This window comes from Elgaria multicarinata, chromosome 10, assembly GCF_023053635.1.
Source record: "Elgaria multicarinata webbii isolate HBS135686 ecotype San Diego chromosome 10, rElgMul1.1.pri, whole genome shotgun sequence".
Lineage (NCBI taxonomy): Eukaryota > Metazoa > Chordata > Lepidosauria > Squamata > Anguidae > Elgaria > Elgaria multicarinata.
Window position 1 is genome coordinate 13,818,364 of NC_086180.1, and position 15,921 is coordinate 13,834,284.

The window sequence follows — 15,921 nt, forward strand, 5'->3', positions numbered from 1 at the left end:
TCCCCACACGGCCAGCCAGATGCCTCCGGGAGGCCCAGAGTCAAGCATGGAGGCAAACGTTGTGCTCTGTTGATCCCAGCAGAAAATGGTAACCTATTGCGAAGGAGAGCCATTCTCCAGACAACGCGTCATTACCTTAATGGAAATCGCTGCCATAAGATGTGGCGGTGACCACTAGCTTAAAAATGGTTTTAAAGGGAACAGACAGGACCTGCAACAAAATGTTGCAGGCAGCATAGCGTGCTCTTGTTCAGCTATATCCTCTTCCAGGATATGGTATTCTTCCCTCCCTGGTTTTGATTCCCCCTGCAATGCGCAGTCAACATTCTGTGTCCGCTGTCTTCTTGCTCTGTCCCCTATTGGGCTGTTTTGGGGGATTCCCCCTCCCCCTGGGCATTTCTGCCTTAAATATTTTTTTTATATACTTCTGTAAACCTCAAACCTGCTGATACCGCCCCTGTTGGGCATGGATAGTGCAGACCAACGCCATAAAGGCCAGCAGTTCAAGAACTGAGATTTGTTATGAGTATATGATTATATAAAGCCATGTGGTTGGGTTATGAATAGGTGCCCAAGAATAGGGGAGGGTCCTTAGCATCATAGAATCATAGAATAGTACAGTTGGAAGGGGCCTGTAAGGCCATCGAGTCCAACCCCCTGCTCAATGCAGGAATCCAACTTAAAGCATCCCTGACAGATACCCTGCTTGTAAGTTTCCCAGAAACTTCTGGCTGGCCACAGCTGGAAACTCAATGCTGGTGGAAATGGACTATGGTGCATTCCAGCAGGGATCTCCTTCAGTTGTTTGGTTGAGCAAGTATGCAATCATGCTGGGAGCCAGTCAGGTTTAATGGCTAGCTGTGGATTGAAGAGATTTGTCCCAGTCCCGTACAGAGCAAGATGGACTTCGTCATGGCCTCTCTCTCCACTATAGATAAGTTCCTCAGGGATAGCTAGGTCTCTATAGGCACCCATTACTGTAGAAGTTAATAGATTTCAATACCGAAGCTTAATAATACAATTTAAAAGTTGAACGTCTCATTTCCTCCTCGTTGCTACAATGGCAGGGATTATTCACCGTGCATTTTCAGCATGCCATTTGATTTCCAGTCTTTGCCCCCCCCCCCTGCTTGCGATCCCCTCTTCCATGAAATAGGTCATCGGCATGGAGGAACTGAGGCTGAGTGTGACTTGCCGTACCATATCCTTTATCAGGCCGGCCCAGAAATTCGTTATCGTGCTATGAAATAATAATGTTCTCTTGGGAGAAAGAGGTGCTTACCTTTGCGGGGGACATTTCCTGTGTTCCCGATTGGGCAGAACCAAAACAGTGAGGAATGGCTGTGTGCACATACCGGTTCTCTGTTTCTGTCACTTAATTTAGCTATCCTCCCTTGGCTTGGTTCCAAAGCCAAATGTTTTTAATTGGGCGAACTCGGTTGTGGTACAGCAAAAGGAAAACTTGTCGAAGGTCAGCGGGGCAGGAAAGAAAGCTACTGCTCACACTTCTAGCTGCTAGCGGTGTACGTGGAAGCATTTACATGCAGGCCAGTGGAAACAAAGCCCTATGAAGAGAGACTGAAAGAACTGGGCATGTTTAGCCTGGAGAAGAGAAGATTGAGGGGAGACATGATAGCACTCTTCAAATACTTAAAAGGTTGTCACACAGAGGAGGGCCAGGATCTCTTCTCGATCCTCCCAGAGTTCAGGACACGGAATAACGGGCTCAAGTTACAGGAAGCCAGATTCCGGCTGGACATCAGGAAAAACTTCTTGACAGTTAGAGCAGTACGACAATGGAACCAGTTACCTAGGGAGATTGTGGGCTCTCCCACACTAGAGGCATTCAAGAGGCAGCTGGACAACCATCTGTCAGGGATGCTCTAAGGTGGATTTCTGCATTGAGCAGGGGGTTGGACTCGATGGCCTTTGTAGGCCCCTTCCAAATCTGCTATTCCTGTGCAAAACCAGGAAAGTATTGACTTTAACGTGTGTGGGATTTTTTGAGTGCTCACATCCCTGGACTCTTGAATTCTGCATTTGCCAACAGCCTAAACGTTATTATTATTCAGTTCTGCAGTGCCTAAAATTTATTAAGAGCTGTACAAAGATTAAAAACAAGGCACTCCACAAACATTTTTAATCAATTTTTTTGTACGTTTCAACAAAACAAAACAGTAACCAAAAAAATGCAACTGTTAACTTCATACTTTAGCTTCAGTTTCAAATATCACATCATTCTAAAAATAAAAAAGGGAAAAAGGAATAAATTGAACATAAACTTCAGTAAAGACAGACCAAATATCCAAATATAAGCCCATTTCTGAATGGTGGCTATATACCACTCTTTCAAACGTGGCTAGTGTTGTTAGGTCTTCAGTCCATGGCATTAAAGGCGGTGAGCTTTTGTCTTTCCAATGCTATAATATCAGTCTTAGCAGTCAAGAGGTTGCAAAAGATCCATTTACACTGACCAAATGTTACATTCCAAGAAGCAAGTACATTTAAGAGAACATGTCCGTCAGAAAATATTAAAGAGCTTTATAAAACAAAGTTTATGTGTCTCATGACTTCCTTTCCAAAGGAGGCAAACTATTGGGCATTTCCAAATCATATGAACCAGTGCCTGGGCACGGTAATGGACTGGATGAGGGCTAATAAACTGAGACTCAATCCAGACAAGACGGAGGTACTGTTAGTGAGTGGTTCATCTGTCCGGCGAGGTGATGTTTGCCCTGTCCTGGCCGGGGTTGCACTCTCCCTAAAGGATCGGGTCTGTAGTTTGGGGGTGTTCTTAGATCCAGAACTGTCACTTGAGGCACAGGTGAACTCAGTGGCAAAGAGCACCTTTTATCAGCTTAGGTTGATATACCAACTACGCCCTTATTTGGACAGAGATAGCCTAGCTACAGTTATCCATGCTCTGATAACCTCTCGTTTGGATTACTGCAATGCGTTATATGTGGGGCTGCCTTTGAAAACGGTCCTGAAGCTTCAGCTGATACAAAACAGGGCAACCCGTTTACTAACGGGGACTGGCTGGCGAGATCACATCACGCCAATCCTTTTACAACTTCATTGGCTGCCAGTCCAGGTCCGGGCCCGATTCAAAGTGCTGGTATTAACATTCAAAGCCCTAAATGGTTTGGGGCCAGGTTATTTGAAGGAACGCCTCCTCCCATATGTGCCTGCTCGGACCTTAAGATCATCCACAGGGACCCTTCTCTGTGAGCCCCGGCCAAAGGAAGTGAGGCAGGTGGCTAAAAGGAGGAGGGCTTTCACCGCTGTGGCACCCCGGCTGTAGAATGAGCTCCCCAGAGAGATCCACCTGGCGCCTACACTGTACTCTTTTCATCGCCAGCTGAAGACCTTTTTATTCTCTCAGTATTTTAACACTTAATTTTAACTTAAATTTGAATTTTACAGTTCTAACTCTGTATTTTAATCTTATATCAATTTTGCTGTGTGGTTTTATCCTGGTTGTGCTTTTTATACTGTATTTTGTATTTGTGTTTTTAACCTGTTGGTTGTTTTATTATGGTTTTAATTTTTGTGAACCGCCCAGAGAGCTTTGGCTATTGGGCGGTATAAAAATGTAATAAATAAATAAATAAATAAATGAACAGAAGCATTAACTGACGCCTTATTCACCTATGGGCTTGATCAGCTACAACATGCCACTGGTAGACATCTATTAGTAAAAGCGGCGATGGCTGCAGTGGCATTGGCCATCAGAGCTAGTCTTTACTTTCAGTTAAATGTGTCAGAATAAATAATTGCTGGTAACATCAAAAGCTCTCAGTTATGACAGTGTTGACCAAAGATGGGCAGGTATATTTTTTTTCATGAGTGTAGCACCTGTTATGTGCAATGAACTACGTATCCCCCAATGCATAAATGCTGACCAGTAAATCAGGGAAGAACTTTTCCACTTGCATTAGGTATCGACCAGTGCCTGCCCCTCGTATACAGTGAAAGAGACATCCTGAAACAGATGTCCTGGGTTCACATTCCTGCATATCCCGGGGGGTTAGCCTCTAGTTACATTTCAGGCACTGGATGAATGCTTTCATAAAGCCCTATGCCACATAGGATAAGTTAGAGGAGAAAACAGCTGTTGCATGCTTCACATGTACAATGGACTTAGTCATGCTATCTCAATATAAAGAGCTCACCATTATTATCCATGGAAATCCCTGTTTCTCCGAAGCCTCTGGCTCTGCAGTTGGTAGTTTACTCATATTAGTTGGTGACAATGACCCAATTTGTACATCACATTGGCAATTCCTGGGTTGTTTAACCCAAGAATTGCCTGGGATGAGTGAGTGGTGCGAGCTGTGCATGAACCATTTCTGATTTCAGTTAATCCAGATTCCTAGGTGGTTTTGCAGCATCTGAACCCAGAAAGTCTGGGGTATTTACGGGTTAAACAACTCAGAGTTGATCTAACAACAAACCATGGGCAATTGTTGGATTAACTCTGGGTTGTTTAACCATAAATAACCCAGACTTTCTGTTTCTGGATTGTTAATTGAAATTGGAAATGGTTCACACACAGCTCATATTCTTGCTTATCCTTGGCAATTCTGAGGTTAAACAACCAAAGAATTGCCGGGGTCAATGCACACACACTTGATTGGTTATCTGTGTTCTTGCCTCTGATTGGTCCAGTTCTCTTATATAACTCTTGGAGAAGCCATCTTCCTTGTTGATGCAATGGTATAGGCTTTTCATTGCTTGCTTTTTGGTTTTGATGAAAGTCTCAATTTTTATTTCTCTCAGTTTCTCATTTCTTCCAGTCTTAAATTTGCTTTGTCCCATTTCCGCATCAATTTGATTCCCCCCCCCAAAAAAAAAGTTGACGCAAAAATTTGTACACATATTTGTTTGCATTCCTCCTAATATGTGAAGTATTGGGTACAGTTGGGTGAGCCATTTTCCCTGATGTGATCCATTTGGTGTGAATTTCCCCCGAGAGACATTTTTAATTGGAGAACTGCACTGCAAAATTCTCATAAATGCGAACGAATGAAGAATAACTGTTCCGATTTGTGCATTGGTTCAGGAATCTCTTTCTGCTTCCGCATTCCTGACTTCTACCCTTTTACTCCTCTTGCCTGTTTTCCAAATTATCCGCTACCGCTTACTTCAAAAGCACTACAGCTGCTTGACTCCTCCCTTGGGCCTCATTCTTTTCACTCAGGCTGGGTCCCAGTCCCAACTTGTCTGGATCGAGTTCAATCTTGGTTCCTGCCTTGAGTCCCAACCTTGCTGGACTTCCCCTTTCTGACCCAGCTCCTCTTCGGTCTTGTAAGGTTTACTTTTCCTTTTCACTAGAACTGTTGGGGTTGCCTCCCCTCTCCCCCAATACAAAGCAACAGGATCTCTTAAGTATAGAATCATAGAACAGTAGAGTTGGAAGGGGCCTACAAGGCCATTGAGTCCAACCCCCTGCTCAATGCAGGAATCCACATTAAAGTATACTTGACAGATGGCTGTCCAGGTATGCTTTAACCTGTGCTAAGATACCTTGCCTGGAAGGATTACACCAGAGGCCCTCCTAGGCCAGTGTTCTTTGTCGAGTGGCCACTTATGCATTGTTAAAAAAGAGGAATGGCATCACAAAAAAGGAGGAGAAAAGGGGACATCAATTTGCATAGCATTTGCATATGCCAATGCATATGTAAAAGTGTGAATTTTAGAAATAGTAACTATTATTTAAATAGAAATTCAATACATTGCACTGTAGAGGAGAAGCCTGAACAGGTGACGTGTGCGCCTGCTGAGTCTTCTGTCCAGATGACAACTGTGGATGGGCAACTCCAAGGCCTTTGCTATTGTCTCTCCTTATCAATCTTTGACTTTAAACCAAAGGCCTGGACTGGACACCTCTTCAAATGGAAGACATCTTCCTCTGCCAGCTCTCCAAAAGCGAGGATTGTCTTCTGTAAAGTAGTGCACCTGGGGCATGTCTACACCATGTCCCCCCCACCCCCGGATCATCTCTAGGTGGTCCCTGTACATCCAAATGGGAATCCCGGGGGAAGGCAGGGACAACCCCCTCCATTTTCCCGGGATAACTGCTTCCCCAGTTATCTCGATTTTCCCTGTGGTGTGCCATGCATTCCCAGGACCTGAAAAGGGCACGGAGCCACACGGGGTGGCTCTGTGCCCATGGAGGGGGGCAGCAATTTCGCCATCACCAGGATGGCGGGGGGAAGTTGGGGCACAGTTTTTTTTACTTTTTAAACTTTTTTGGGGTTGCATCTGGGCCGCGCGTGGCTCCTCTTCTGTAAAAAATAAAATGGTGGCTGCGACGTCCCTCTTTCCTTTAATACGTCGTGCTGCTGTCTAGATACTGGGGGAGGATCGCGGAAGCAGGTAAATCCATGATCCACGATCCTACCCCCCTCCCTCCCTCTACACCCTTAGGTGTAGACATGTCCCTGGTCAACTGAATTCTTTGCAAGGATCACTGCAATCCACACACATTGGCTGGTCTGCCAGAAATCAGCCAGTGGTCGTCCGAGACCATCCCTCCCTTCCAGACAATGTCATCTTCACTCCGCAACAGGCTCTGAAGCAACTCCTTAAACGACACGGTGCTTTTCCTGCATTTCCCTTGTTCTCATATCCCCAACCCCTCCCTACTGCCGGGATGAGCAAGGACTTGAAGCAAATCAGCAGCCAGATAAGGTTGTTAATTCCTGCGCAGAAATGAGACATCGCTCTTCCAAAGGGGGCAGGGATGTGGGGCCCTGAAGATTGCCGTGGCGCCGGGCGTCTTCGAAGCAAGCCGTGTCTGACACAGAACAGCTTTACCTTTTTTAAAAGGGATTTTTTTTTTAAGGAGCAGGCACAGGATTAAATACAGCACGAGAGTTAGGCAGAGCTTGACACCCATATAACTTGGCCTGAATTGATTCTGCAACTATGTAGTAAATCAGCCCAAGGAAGACAGTTTTCTCAGCGTACCTCCTGTTACGACTACTGCATCCGCGCGGTGGGCCGGTTCTGTTATCGGAGGAAAGTTGACTGCCTCTCTCCAGTAACATTTATATCATGAACTCCAGGGTTGTAAATTTCTGGCGGTACGTAGGTTTAATATTCTCATCAGCTTTATTAGGAAAGACTGGATTCCTTCTACACTTCTGCTGAGAAGGAAAGAAGCCTCAACGCTTCTCATAGTTGTATAACCAAAAAGCATGATGGGAATAAGGGAACAACGTCCTCTAAAAGTAGGTGTGGGATTGCTTGTAGGATGGCTAGATGCAAAAGAGGGCAGGGCCCCTGCACGTTCAGGGATGGGGAAGCTCTGGCCACAGGCCTGATCCAGCCCGCAGAGGTGTCACATCAAGCCCACAGAGCCTTATTGAATTCCTCCAAGGGGCAGGGCATGACCTCCAATTTGTGATGGGAATACTGCAACCTTGTCTGCAAGTTATTGGAAGGGGGCAGTGTTGCAGTTAGTTAGTTCATGGGAATTTTGACCACAGCTAGCCTTAGGAACTCTGTAGCCTACAATGCGGTTTCCTGTGATTTCCTTTTCTTTGCTTCTCCCTTTCCTCCATCCCCTCCTCTCTGACTTCCACCATTGCTGGGAGTGCACAGGTTTGCTCTTGCACTCCTGCCTGTGTAATGGAACACAAAATAGACTGAACAAACCTTTTTGAATCTCAACCCTGTGCCTGCATTTTTATGCAAGAACTTCTGTGAGTAAAGCTGTTTTACGTCCTTCACCGAAGGAGAGCGTGGTCCCCTTTATTCTAATTCGCCTGCGTGCAGGTGGGACTGGTAAACGCTCATGCTGTTTTGCCTTTTGTTTTTCTTAGCTAATTGCTGTTCTAATAGGAGGCATCATTACTCAATCATTCCACCAACTGGGAGGGGAAGAGGTGTGCAGGGGAATCTCCCATTAGCTCTGATCATGGACCAGAGATTATAGTGGGGAGTCAGGCACCTGATGGGGAGGGCAAGAGGTGCGTGAAGGAGCCGCCTCGCTGGTGCTGGGAGGAGCCGCTCCGCTCAGTGTCGGCCATGTCCCTTCCTCTGTGCTAAGAGAGGCACAGAACTCCGTGCCGCTCTCAGCACTGAGATAGTTAAAATGGGGAGGGTCATTTGGCCCATAGAGGCCCTTGTGGCCTGGGGGAGGGGGAGGGAGGATTTGGCCCTCTACCTTAAAGTAGTTCACCACCCCTATGCACCTTTAAGAGTCTTGAAGAAGAGGAAATTTCAGCCCGTATAGCTTGTAATTGCGTTCCAGCGTTACTGTTTTAATTGAAAAGCAGTTTCAGAAGAGGCCTGTTTTCAGCATCCCCTCCCCACCCCGCTTCTCCACTCTGAATCATCATCATCCGAAGCTGCATTTTGATGCTTAAAATGACACTGGGGCTGCGTTGCCCATATTCGCATGCAACGTATAGTCAGCCCAACAGTCTCTCGCTGTTTTATTGTGAGCTGTGCACCATTTACTGATCTTGGAATCATCACGAAGGCAGAGCTCCCGCTCATCTAGGGTTGCTTCTTATTACAACTGCAACTCATTCTGGTAAAATCGAGCTTTAAAAAGCAAGAATGGAAAAACTAATGCTTTTTTTGTGCTTGAATGTTGGAGCTCGTCCATATTCTGGTGTCTCGGGGTGAGCATGGAGGGGCGATGGAGATACGTTAGCTCCAGTGGAGGCTGGTGGAAACGATGTCAGTGGGACAGGAAAACCCGCTCTGGGTTTCAGTCAGAACCAGTCAGAACTCTAAAGGACCTGTCCAAGGTGCAAATCAAGGTTGACGCAACCGCATGTGTGACCAGTGGAGGCTGGTGGCTCCGATGTCAGTGGGATGGTGAATCCACTCTGGATTTCAGTCAGTACCGGTCAGAATTCTAAAGGAGTTATCCAAGTTGCTTGTCAGGACTTGGCCAGTATATTTATAAATTTCAAGAGGATAGTTGAAAGCACACTGGAAAAACAACAACAGAGATGTGTTCTGAGTGTAAAGAAATAAAAAAGTGAAACTAAAAATACTTTATTCTCTCAGCTGTTTCGTGTTTGCAAGCGGCCCGTATGAGAGTTATTTAATAATAATAATAATGATATATTTATTTATTACCCGCCTCTCCCTCTGGATCGAGGCGGGGAACAACACTAAATAAAATATAAGACATAGAATTAGTTGAAAGAGCCCAATACAATAGTAAAACAACAGTCACAGCATCTTAGAATTCTTAGGTTTAAAATTCATCTGGGTAGGCCTGCAGGAAGAGACTAGTCTTTACAGCTGTCTTAAACTCAGAGAGAGCATTAAGCTGACGAATCTCCTCCGGCAGGCCATTCCACAGTCTGAGGGCGGCAAAAAAAAAAGGTCCTCTGGGTAACAGTTGCCAGCCTAGTTGTAGCTGACTGGAGTAAACCCTTCCCAGAGGACCTGAGTGTGCGGGGCGGATTGTACGGGAGAAGGCGATCCCGCAGGTAGCCTGGACCCAAACTATGTAGGGCTTTAAAGGTAATAACCAACACTTTATACTTCGCCCGGAAACTAATTGGCAGCCAGTGGAGTGATTTTAAAGTTGGTGTAATATGGTCACCCCTAGGTGTACTGGTGACCAACAAGGCTGCCATATTTTGCACTAGTTGAAGGGCGTTACTAGACGAGGCCTTAGCGCGCCTTCAGACCCGGATTCCCTGCTGTGCGTCCAGATGACGCACAGGGGAATCCAGGCCCAGGCCACAGTGAGGCCTCCTTTAACGCGCCATAAGCTAAGTCGCTTATGGCGCGCCTTTTCCCCAGCTCCGGCCTCAGGCCGGGGCTGGGGGAAGTCTAGTGACTTCTGTGGCTTTTTGCGGCTACTCGCTTACTCACGAGTAGCAAAGCTAGTCTAGCAAAGCCCGAAGTTTCCGGACTAGGCACAAAGGTAGCCCTATGTAGAGCGCATTGCAGAAGTCAAGCTTTGGAGTTACCAGTGCATGCACTACATTCATTGACCAAATGCTAAGCTTCAACCGGTAAAGAGGGTTCCCTGCGCAAATAGTTCAGGGGATCTTTCCAGCCTTTCCCAGCAGAAGACTCTGAAACTTTTTAGCCTCTCCCCATACATAGAAGCTATTTAACACCCCAGGTAATTTTTCTAGCAGATTAATTTTAATGTGAATGGAGCGTCCAAAGCTCCTTTGGAAGCTGTCAAATTCCCAGCCCAAGTCTGTTTATAGAAGCCGGAGCTGTATGGGAGAGAAGCTCTAATCAGACTGGAGCTACCGGAGCTTAGGCGGATCAATTACTTTGCCGTTGGAATTGATTGCTTTTCATCGCAGGGCCGAGCCTTTTGATTACATGTTTGGGAAGTATGAAATGAATAGCTTTGGACTTATTACAGCCACGGGTACTAATCAGCATGTAGCAGATAGATCTGCTTTGCCAAGTTTGCCTCTGTAACGCGAGGCCCCTTTTAATTTGAATTCTCTCCCCCTCCGTTTTCTTTTTGCTGTCCTGTAATTGCATGTAGTGTTAACACTTTTGAATACAATTTTAATTCGGAGCTTATGGCTTGTTTGCAGAACAACACCGTTTGGAAGCCGGAGTCGTGCCGGGAGTGCGGTTGCCATGGTGACATTGTAATATGCGAGGATGTCGTTTGCAGAAACCCTCGCTGTGACTTTGGGAAGGTAAGGCGCGGGAGTGACGTCCGACTGGTAATTAAGTGGTTGTGTTAAGGGTGGGAAGGCATCAGGGCTGAATGCCTCTTGCTTGACACCGTCAGAGAAAAGGCCGTGGCTGAGTGGCGGAGCACATGCTTTGCACGGAAAAGGTCCCAGGTTCAAACTTTGGCATCTCCAGGGAGGTCTGGGAAAGGATCCCAGCCCTCCATATCCTGACCTGGGGCCCTCCAGATCTTTCAGACTCCAACTCCAGCATGCTCGGAGTTGTGGTTCAAAATCACTGTGGGAACCAGGTTGATTCCAGGCAGTCACAGAACATTATTTGGATTCTGGTTTTCTCAGAGATTTGAGGGCAAGGAACGGCCTTGGTCGTTCTAGTGCAGGGATGGACAAATTGTGGCTCTCCAGATGTGGTAGGATTGCAGCTTGCATCAATCCCTCAACAGTGGCAATGTCAGCTAGGTCTAATGAGATTTGCAGTTCAACAACATCTGGGGAGCCGCCATTTGCTCACCCTGGATCTAATACTGGGAAGGGGCTTTTCTAGACAGTTTGATTGGTGACATCCCCTAAATGACTTTTTTTCCTGTTTAGGGGGAAAGTTTCCAAATAGCCCCCAACACTTGCTGCCCCAGATGCGTTTCACGAGCGGAGGGATTTTGTGAGCATGAAGGACGAATCCACGAGGTGAGCATTCCTTACGTATTTTTCTGCCTCCAACTTGTGTCGTTTTCTCCCTGGAAGAAGCATCCCACATCCATGATGGGAACTTGTTTTGCTTCTGCAGGGAAATACAATATTAAATACGGGAAATACAGTATTAAAGGAAGATCTTGTTCCCAACCTGGTGCGCTCCAGATGTGTTGCACAACAACTCCCACCATCCCCGGCCAGCATGCTGGATGGAGGTAATGGGAACTGTAGTCCCCCCACATCTGGATGGCACCTGGCTGGGGAAGGCTGATCTACTTGTTTGGCTCTTATGCCAGGCCAAGAGAAGTCCGGTTCTTCATCCTAGGCATAAAATGTTGCATTTATCTGCTCAGCCGACGCTTTGGCTGCCTTAGATTTTTGTCTAGTTCTTGCACTCGGGAACTAGGTCAGAGAAGAAGTCTTACTCCGCGTCACACATGACCTAACCAAAGTTATTGCTGCAAATTAGCTTTTGGGCAGATGCCCAACGGTGGAAGAAAAAGAAAGAAAGAAAGAGAACTGGCACGCTCTCGCTGCCAACTGGGTCAGACGCGCTGAGCCTTGGCATTTCCACTACAAGAATATTTGTGTGTTCTTTTCCAAGAGCCGGTTTGTTGCACGTTGGCTTGGAAGGCATGACTAGCTTAAGTCCCATTCATTTCAGTAGGTCGACTCTAAGTAGGACTTTACCATATGATAGCAGGAAATGGAACCTTCATGCCCAGAGGCAGTGTATCTTCGAGATCCATTTGCTGGAGGCAAATTCTGTTTCCATTTCACAGAACGGAGCAGAAGGATAGAAAGGGAGCAGGGCCACCATCAGCCCTGCAGAGAAGCCACCTCCATTTTCCTCTTTCCATCAACTCTCACTTGGCAGCAGCCATTCCAACAGCCTTCCACAACAGCCAGGGCAAAAGAACCCGTGTGGTGTAGTGGATAAAGTGTTGGTCTGGGAGTCGGGAGATCCGGGTTTTGGTCCCCACTCAGCTGTGGAAGCTCACTGGGTGACTTTGGGCCAGTCGCAGACTCTCAGCCCAACCTACCTCACAAGGTTGTTGTTGTGAGGATAAAATAGAGTAGAAGAGAATTGTGTATGCCTCCTGGGCTTCCTTGGAGGAAAAAAGGCGGGATATAAATGCAGTAAATAAATAAAATTTACTCCGGCTATTGGGCGGTATAGAAATGTAATAATAAATAAATAAATAAATAAATAAAATAAAATAAAATAAAATAAAATCCAGCGTGAGTCTTGCTTAGAGAAGACCCATTGAATTAAATGGGCCTTAAGTGGGACCAGCTTAAGTCCCTTTCATTTCAATGGGTCTACCCATGGGAAGCAAGGCCACTCCATCAGTTCAACTGAGAAACCTGAAACTTTGGGTCTCCTCCTCTCCTTGAACAGTTTCCATTGCAGCTGGTCATTTTAAGAACTTTGTAACTAAGAACAAGGGCCCAAAGGGTTTGTTCCTCCTTCTCCCTCCCTCTCCTTATTCCTCTCGTGTCATGTCTCTTGGATGGTAAGCCTGAGGGCAGGGACTACCCTATTATCGATCTCCATAACTTGCTGTGGGAGCCTTTTTCAGGTGGGGGACCAGGAAACAACAAATAAACAGGTGTTCTCCCTGATTCTCCTCTTGCGTGGAGGTGGTGCTGTATTGGCTTTGTAAGGATGTACACTTAGGGCAGAACCCAACGGGATGCTTCTGCCTCTGCTGATTTTCTTCCAACCCACTGATTGAGTTGCGCAAAGAAACCACCACCATCCAGACATCCACACCGCTTGGGGGAAGTAGGGTGCACATAGCAGCATGTTCAGGAGTACGATCAGAACAAGTGCAACCATTCAAAGATACGGTCTGTTTCTCTTGGTATTACTGTTCACACTGCGATTAGGAAGAGAGGAGGTGAAGGCCAGCGTACGGCCCTGTATCTTCCTCTCTTCTTCTACACTTGTCAATAACTGGTCGCTATGTGTTCCCCCTGTAGCATGACACTGAATGGGCTGGCTCCGGATGTACCACCTGCTCTTGTGCCAGCGGGGAGGTTATCTGCACCCCCAAGCCTTGCCCTAGACTTCTTTGTGAGAGAAAAGAAGAAGTGGGGCCTGTCCATCAAGGAGAGTGTTGCCCACGGTGTGTGGGCCGTGGAGGTGAGTGAGTGAAGGGTGGAGAGGGGAGAAGAACCGGGCCCATTATTTGCGTCTCCCACCTTCAGGTAGTAGATCAGGAATGGGGTCTGGGGGTCTGCAGGCCCTGTGCTGAATTCAGCCCACTGACACCTCCCTGTCCATCCCACCAAGGCCTCTGCAGAGGTTCCTCCTCCTGCTCCTCCCTGAAGCCCTTCTCCAAAGCCCTCTCCCCCTCCAAGAAGAGGGAGGCGAGCCACGTCCGTTGGGAGCCACCTTGAAGTGATGGATCCCAAGCGAATCTACTGAGCTGCTGCGTCAAGGCGCTGGGTGTGCCTTGAGACAGTTCCTCTAAGCTGAACCACAAAGAAGAGAAACAGAGTCTCAGGATGCAACAATAAATCTATTAACAAAAAGCTTTTGGGCTTTTTGTTAATTTTTTTTTTGCATCCTGAGAACCTGTTTCTCTTCTGTGTGACCCACTTTGGATGCCCACCTCCCTCCGTTACCCCCCTCTAAGCTGAGCAACACCCTAGAGGGGAGGTTGCAGTCTTCTCTCCCGAACTGCCCAGTATGTGTGTCAGTGGTGTATGAGTGATTGGGGGGGGGGCAGGGGAGGTGTTCCCGCCCACCTTGGACTCTGACCTTGCCCACTGCTGGCATGTGGCACTGATGTCCTTTTTCGGGACCTAAAGGGTTCCCCACTCCTGTGGTAGAGATACTCGTCTTCTTCTATTTGTAGAATCCTGTGCCTGAACGGCTAAATGAGGTCTTTTCCAAGTTACACATGAAGCTGTGCTGGTCCATAAGAGGAATTTAAAAATCCATGGATGGACAATACCTTTTCTTAGGGCAACAAGATTGTTAATGGGGACTGGCCAACAAGACCACATTATGCCAGTACTTTTGCAGCTTCACTGGCTGCCAGTCCAGGGCCAGACCCGATTCATAGTGCTGGCGTTAACATTCAAAGCCATAAATGGCTTGGGGCCAGGGAATGCCTCCTCCCATATGTACCTGTCCAGACCCTAAGATCATCTTCAGGGGTCCTTCTCCATTTCCCCCTGCCAAAGGAAGTGTGGTGGGTAGCTACCAGGAGGAGGGCCTTTTCTGCAGTGGCTCCCCGGCTGTGGAATGAGCTCCTCAGAGAAGTTTGCCTGGCATTTATGTTATATTCTCTCCAACACCAGGTTTTTATTTTCCAAGTATTTTAACAGTTTACCATCTTAGTCTTTTATAACTTTGCTGTTTTAAATCTGCATTTTAAATCTCTGCATTGCTGTTCGGTTTTATTCTGGCTGTACTTTTATATTGTGGTTTTATATTGTGGAATATTTATATGACAAAGTAACTACTAGGGGCTGTTGAATGTGCCCCGTAAAAAACTGAGGGCGCAACCTCACTAACTCTAGAAAAGGGTTGGATCTTTTCTAGGCCGAGGGCTGAATTCCATTTTAGAGATGCTCTCGCAGGCCACATCCCAGTGGTGGGTGGAGTCAAAGGCAAAGGGGGCGGGCCCAAAGGCAAGTGGGTGGAGCCAAAGGGGCAGGGCAGAAATATCAAACAGATCAGCCTATTTTAGCTGAAAGGTCTTCTTGCCTTCGGAGAGGCATTTCAGCCTTTTAGAATGGTGGTTGAGGAAAAGGGGTGAAGTCATGGGAAGGGAGCAGGGCCTTCTGGGAAATTCTGGAGGGCCAGATTGGGATCTCAGGAGGGCTGCATTTGGCCTACAGGCCTGAGGTTCTGCACCCCTGCTATAGAATATTCCATGAACCAGAAACAACAACAACATTGTTGCCAATGCCTTTTAGAGCCTTGCTCTTTTGACGGCCACACGTTCCGGGACAGTGAGGAGTGGCGCCTCAGCCAGTGTGCCAGATGCGTCTGTCGGAACGGAACCGTGGAGTGCTTTACGGTGCTTTGCCAGTCTGTATTGTGTAACGAGGTAAGATTATGCACGCTGTCAACTTTTGTGTGTGTGTGTGTGTGTGTGTGTGTGTGCGCGTGCATTTTATTCGCATTTTAAAAACTATAATTAGGTGATGTATGTCCTCACTAGAATATGCTATCTGGGTAAAAGACTGTCATTATTGAAGATATAAATTAGAAAAGGATTACCGGCATTGTCTTACTTTATCTGTTTCTTCTAACAAGAGCTGAGCTTAAAGCCGGGCGGTGGGTGGTGGGGAGAAATGGGGCAAAACTGTTAGTCCATTCACAATAAGAGCGGAAAGAACAGAAAGGGTTAAGCATGCTCCCTTCTGCCTACCCATAACCCCCAGTTTTAGCCTGCTGAATATTTCAAACAAAACCCCAAACCCAAATGCACCACAAATAGGATGAATCTAAAAGTGCCCGTCATGTACAGTTTATCCTCCAGGTAACAAGCACTTATGATTATCTCTTTTCTCTCTCGTGGCGGTTTTTCTAGATGAACATGACGGGCTTTGCCAA

General features: G+C 46.8%; 1 protein-coding gene across 1 annotated transcript in view; it reads left to right on the forward strand.

Moving 5' to 3' along the window:
- The window catches only part of FRAS1 (Fraser extracellular matrix complex subunit 1), a 355,924-nt gene that overhangs the window by 113,952 nt on the left and 226,051 nt on the right, over positions 1-15,921 (forward strand). The window contains exons 3-6 of the mRNA XM_063136077.1: positions 10,548-10,655; positions 11,244-11,336; positions 13,329-13,491; positions 15,279-15,412. Coding sequence (XP_062992147.1) covers positions 10,548-10,655; positions 11,244-11,336; positions 13,329-13,491; positions 15,279-15,412 — 498 coding nt within the window. The remainder of the gene's footprint in view (positions 1-10,547; positions 10,656-11,243; positions 11,337-13,328; positions 13,492-15,278; positions 15,413-15,921) is intronic.